The 6,000-nt window shown below is 45.4% G+C and overlaps 1 protein-coding gene across 6 annotated transcripts in view; it reads right to left on the bottom strand.

Annotated features, from left to right (window-relative positions):
- Window positions 1-312: 312 nt before the first annotated feature.
- LOC139754219 (neural cell adhesion molecule 1-like) overlaps window positions 313-6,000 on the bottom strand; it is a 265,506-nt gene continuing 259,818 nt past the window's right edge. For 5 of the 6 annotated variants that reach the window (XM_071671497.1, XM_071671498.1, XM_071671496.1 and 2 more), the window contains exons 15-17: window positions 5,530-5,687; window positions 3,925-4,092; window positions 313-3,188 (exon numbers count right to left, since the gene is read on the bottom strand). In XM_071671497.1, coding sequence (XP_071527598.1) covers window positions 3,926-4,092; window positions 5,530-5,687 — 325 coding nt within the window. In that variant the 3' untranslated portion in view covers window positions 313-3,188; window position 3,925. The remainder of the gene's footprint in view (window positions 3,189-3,924; window positions 4,093-5,529; window positions 5,688-6,000) is intronic. The other variant, XM_071671501.1, reaches the window with a different exon arrangement.

Raw genomic sequence — 6,000 nt, 5'->3', positions numbered from 1 at the left:
AAACAGTGTGTCTGTGAAAACAAAAGAAAACATGAGAAATAGAGGGGAAAAATATTAGTTATTATGGTATAGACTAAGCATAGCCAATAAGGTTATGGGAAAATAACGTTCAGTTGTAACTAAACTTACTCTGCAAGTGTTGTTATAAGAGAACTTTCCCACGGAAGGATGCACTCGTAGCTTTAACAGCGGTCTTCATCTTCGGTGTTCACTAGGCTTCCTTCCACACGTTTCCCTGTCATTTCACTGTCCTAGTCTTGACATGGATGGATGGATATACTGAATATGTATATAATAAAACTACACTTACAGTCATCTGTTTTATTACATCCTGGTATTTTGACACATACATACTTCTGGCAACATTTTATTCACACATAAAACTCCCTGTACATATATCTATTCTTTTGAGACATGTTGAAAGATACATGTTGAAAATATGTTACCTGTGATATGCTGTATCCCATGTCTGTTTAACACATGTTACATCAGGAGAACAAGTAGAAAAAAAAATTGTAGACTCCCCAATATGAAGTATACGTGAATGAAATTGAATGAAGTTTGACAGTCGTATGAACAAGACAACCACCATCTGTTTGCTCCCGAGGGAAGTTTAGGTTAAATTTCCACAGGAAGGTAAGGTTTGTGCGTTTGGTTCAACCTTTGATTAAGTGATGTATCTTTTGTATGCAATTTGCACCATTCTTGGGGGGCTGTGTCACAAAATAGTATTATGGGGATGGGGATGAAATACATGAATTACAGCGGAATTTTTACTCTTCACACATTGGTACAGTAGCCTGTTTGGTCACAGCCTTAGACTTAGAAGAGAATAGGTTAAAACATAAATAGACTGGGGAGCCTTTGCAGGGGACATTGTGACTGGTGGGTGGGTCCCCGGCCAGGACCCATGTATAAGCGCGAAAAAACACTTGCTTCTGGCATCAGTAACAACCGCATCAGATCCACTTCTGTCCCCGGGGCACTGGGACACAGCTGCCTCCCCGGAATGTACGAGAACAGGCCCCTCTGCAGTGTTAAAAGTCTTGCGGAGGACAGGCTATGATATGTTTAGGGGCACGGGTCACCAGAATGCAGTTTTCGCCTCCTTCACGGAGGCTACGTGGCCAGAAACATTTCTGGCTGATAACCACCACACCAGCCCATGCTTCAGCCGTGGCTCCGGATGGCACGGTACCCTGAGTGGCCAGGCTTCGGCCATTGGAAATATCCATTTCCTCCTTGAGGAGGTAACATGGTGGTCATCTCGGACTCCAGGTATCGCAAGCCGCACACTCAGGATGGGTTGTTTGGTTGGATGATTTGGTTCGTTGGATATCTGGGCTTTTGGCCTATCAACTGCCAGGGTCATTTAAAGCCGCCCGAGTCAAATCATGACCACCACTCGAAAAATGAAAAATTTGACATCATCCTCCAGGTGGTCGAGATAATGCAAAGACCACGTACACTCTCGTTAACGTACGGGATCAAGTCCGTGGAAAGTGTACGTGAGATACAGGTCTGATTAAGTCTTGATCGGTTCATGACTTGAGGACAAGACGTGTCGGAACAGAATCAGTTCTGTACATTTTATGTGACTGGGTTGCGGTGGGGCACCGGACCTGCACTGAAACAGCGTTCCGTCAGTTGACGTGGGTTCTTTATTCGTCTTCAGATGAGTTAACGTTAGTTTTAGTACATCGAATCAGAGATAGCATCTATAGATGCAGTGATTTCATTAGGATTGTTTCATATCTAAAGCTTTGGAAGCTTGAGCAGGTCGGCCGGATCCTTGTTCATCCTCTTTTCTTATATTCCTTTTTGTTTTCTTTCGCTCTTCTTATTCTTCTTCCTCTTCTTCTTCTCCATCATCATCTTCTTTCCCTCCAAACACATGACGTATCCTGCACTACCTGATCAGTCTGACGGTCCAGCAGAGACAGACTTACAGACTGAGCAATGACTGTGGTACATACTCAGTATATACTTGTTAAGTAACGCTGTCACTCAGCCACAAATCCAGAAAAATAGCAGAAAATAACATTAAATCCGAGTTGATAACAGTTCTACTGTTGTGAACTGTATTTGCTAAGCGTCGTGTCGACTTTCCCTCTTCTTGTTGATCACTGGACGACCACAGCACTTCTGAGGTCTCACTCTTGAGCTGCGAGTTTCTCTCGGTTCCGCTGAACACTCGTCAGAAATTCCTCCTTTACATTAATGTACAGATCTAGCAGACAGACTCCTTCAAGATGATGTGAGCACAGGAATAAACACTTAAAGAATCAAATATTCTATCAGTCTGACTTATTAGAGTTAGTTATCAATAAGACTCAGTAAAGACGTTCCTCTCAATCATCATTTACTTTAATTTTCCGTCTTATATACGATCTTGGTTTCTCTTACTCGTGTCTGTATCCTCCTACAACTTAGCAGACAGAGATCCATTATGACCAAACTCACTAATCATGTATTTTGATGTTGGTAGCTGTAGTTGCTGGAATAGTTTCTCTCTCCGATGTCTGTGACACGAATGATTGACTACTCTTAGCACCCCAACCAGAGCTGGTCATCGTAAGGTCATAACGTGTCGATAATAACGTTAAACTGTTCGCTTGACCTCACTCCTGACACATGGTGTGGTCTTTGAGTTTCCATAGCGACGTTTTTCTCAGTTGAGTTGAGTTATCTCCTATTTCAGAATAGTATTAAGAATGCTTCTTATGGTGCGGCTTCAAAAAAAAATTTCTTCTGAACTGATTTTCAACTTTAAGACGCACCTACATGGCAGAACGGTAGCCTCCTGCTTATGTAGTGATGTTGGAGCAGAGGACATCACAAGAGGTGACTGTTTCATACAGTCATCAGAGGCAGGGTGAGACTACCTTGCCTTGCAAGCAGTAATGACGTGCAAATGGCCCCATAAGATATCTGCTCAGCGTCCTAGACCGCGGGGTGTTGGCGAAGTGGTTCTCACTGGATTGGTGTGGGATGTTAGTGTACTGGTTCAGTCAGGTTCATTATCTTGAGGCAGTGGTTCATAAAGCTGTGGTTGGGTCTTGGAACAGAGGCTGTACGGGCTTTGGTTGGGCGTGGAGCGGTGGTTCGTATGGTTCATTCGCGTCCTGTAGGTACGGTCTCGTGTCTAGATGGCCTATGCCAGGCTCACGGTCCCTTAGTGCCTGACACTGGAAGAAAATGTAAAAAGTAATGTGGCTTAGATGGGTTTCCTCCCTGTGCTCTCGAATGGCTCTATATTAGCAACAGTGAAGTCTAACAGTTGATAATGATAGCTAAATCTATATCATAAACTCCAGCTGTAATATTAATATGAAAGTTCTACTTATTTAGAGATCTGTCTGTAAGTTTTACTACACCGTGTGTGTGCGTGTGTGCATGTGTGTGTATGTGTGTGAGTGTGTGTGTGTGTGTGTGTGTGTGTGTGTGTGTGTGTGTGTGTGTGTGTGTGTGTGTGTGTAAAGTAGTCCTTAACATTTATGTACACCACTGCACTTCCTCTTTCGCTCTAGACTTTCAACTCATTAAGAATTTCGTCTGTCTCACTTTAGCTCTCTGCACCATTTCCTCACAGTGAGCCACCACCTTAGTGACCTTCATACTAAATCCACCTCTGATTCCCACAACGATCATTGACCAAAGTGTTGGCATGCAGGTTCCATACACTAGTCCCTTGTACTAGTTCTGCACGTGACCCATCACACGAGTCCCCTTGTATGAGGTCTTCACACTGGGTGTTGGACTTTGGTCACTGATACATCTTACTTACTCGTTCACACTAGTGTTGCGACCATGGTCCCTCCCTCCAACACACACACACACACACACACCGGTCCTTTCGCTACGGTCCCTCACGCCTCCTGAACTCCTCCATCCTGTCATTCCGTTCTTTCCACACACACTCACCTCAGACGGAGGAGGACATGCGATTTGTCCATAGGGCGGAGAGCGACCTGGCCTGGGTATCATCGCCGCTGCCTTCGCCGTGGCTTCCCCCACCGTCGCCGTCGCTGCCACAGTAGCTGTTCACCACGCGCGCCCTTGGCGTGGAAGTCGTGGGCAGAGCCCGGTCTGCTGTGGGGAGTGAGAGTCACCTTCCGCTCTGGTCGTGTTACATGATGGCTATCCTGACGTCAAGTCCCGCCATCACGTGTAACTGACTGGTAACCATTAACGTTGGGAAAATCAGCAGTTAATGAGTGACATTACTTCAATTAATTCTCAAAAAGAAGGAACAGAAGAGGGATCCAAGTGAGTATAGTTTCCTGATAGACTCAGGTAGGGTTGTTAGAACTCTGTGCTTGTAATCATGAAGAAAAGAAGGGGTAAATGGGTACTATGACTGATAAGATAAACCTGAAGGCTTAATCTCAATGCAGAACAAAGCTGGAGGGTAAGTGGTACGAGCGGTGCAGAAATGTTAAGGGGCAAAGGTCAGGGTCAGCGACCTCTGAATATTGGAGTAAGCCGCCTACTGATAAGACAAATGTTATGACCTCTCGTGGGGATTAGAAATGTTTCTCATTAAACTACCACCAACGAGCGAGAGACGAAGAGATCCTGAAATCCTGGTAGTAGGTCAACAGGTCTTCTGTTGTCGTCTGTTGTCGTATGTGTCAACTCAGTGTGAGTCTGGAGCCTAACACACACACCTGCTTCTGTGTGTGTTGAGCCAGAATTCATCAGAAGCCTAACACACCTACCTCTCTCCTACACTGTGTGCGAGTGAAGAGTGTACCACAAGCATACCACATCTCCCTGTCTTGCGTTGTGGTAATCCACAGTGTGTCTACCGCACTTAATTTTTTATCTATATATGTGACCCGACATGGCATGGGTAAACATTGTCAAGCCATAGCTATCTCACGTGAAAGGAAACTTAAGTCAAAGATAAATAATAAAGAAAAGGACAAGAGAGCTTCAGGTGTCTGTACATCAACCTCAGAGGCAAAAAAGGTTTATAGGAAAAGAGACTAAAGAAAAAAAAATGAGTGCTCAGCTCTGCTGTTCGAAGAGAGAGAGGGAGGTATATCTAAACGGTCAAGCCGGCCAGTCTCCACACAAAAACTATGGGAAGCATCCACCAGACGCGTGCCTCACGAGCCCAAATCTTATCGACCTGGACAACACGCAGACACCTCACTACAAAACAGCGGCCGCAATGATATTAAATCTCCCTGCCTCTCTGGGCATCGGATTCGAATGCACCGGGAGCGTAAACCCTGTCCACCTCCGACTACTATCAACCAGCGCGAGTACGTTGGAAGGTTATGCTATAAGGGCTGGGTCATAGCCTCCGGAGAGTGTAGTACACCACGGATTATCACATCTCGTCCGGAAACAGGGAGAGAGTTCTTGGGAGATCGTCGGAACATGGGAGTCAACAAAGATCAGAGATGGAAGGTGAAATATACGAGATAGAAGAGGAAGAGGAGGAGGAGGAGGAGGAGGAGGAGCAGATGGCTGCAATGATTATTTCCCACTGCCTGAGTGTGGAAAGGTGCCACTCACAATTTGCAGAGATAAGAACATCGGGGCCGGCGTGGACGTCTCCCTGTTGGCGCTGCAAGGGCGTGGCGATGCCGGCCTTGGTGGTGGGCGAGGACAGACCCACGCCCCCAACCACGGCCCCAACCCCACTCCCTTCCTCCGGTCGCAGGCATCTACATCTGGGGAGAGAAATCGGGCTGTGGGCGTCTACCGACCACTTTACTGATGTCTGTGACTTTGTTCCGTAAATGTTTTTTTCTTGGAGTTACAGAAGCACATCATCAACACACACTGACGATACAAATATATGTATCTTAAACATTCTCTGCTATCATACGACTTTTAAAATTTCTGCATTCTATATGCACTTACCCTGTCTTCATTTTATATGCTTCATCCATCGCTCTTACACTAGAAAAGTTCTTCTTCACATCTTTTTCATTAGGCTTCTTGCTTAACTTCACGTTACATCCTCTGCTTGTTCTACTTTTA

The sequence above is a fragment of the Panulirus ornatus genome, chromosome 16, assembly GCF_036320965.1.
Source record: "Panulirus ornatus isolate Po-2019 chromosome 16, ASM3632096v1, whole genome shotgun sequence".
Taxonomy (NCBI): domain Eukaryota; kingdom Metazoa; phylum Arthropoda; class Malacostraca; order Decapoda; family Palinuridae; genus Panulirus; species Panulirus ornatus.
Note: the sequence above shows the minus strand (reverse complement) of the source record. Positions and strands in the feature narration are given on the sequence as shown.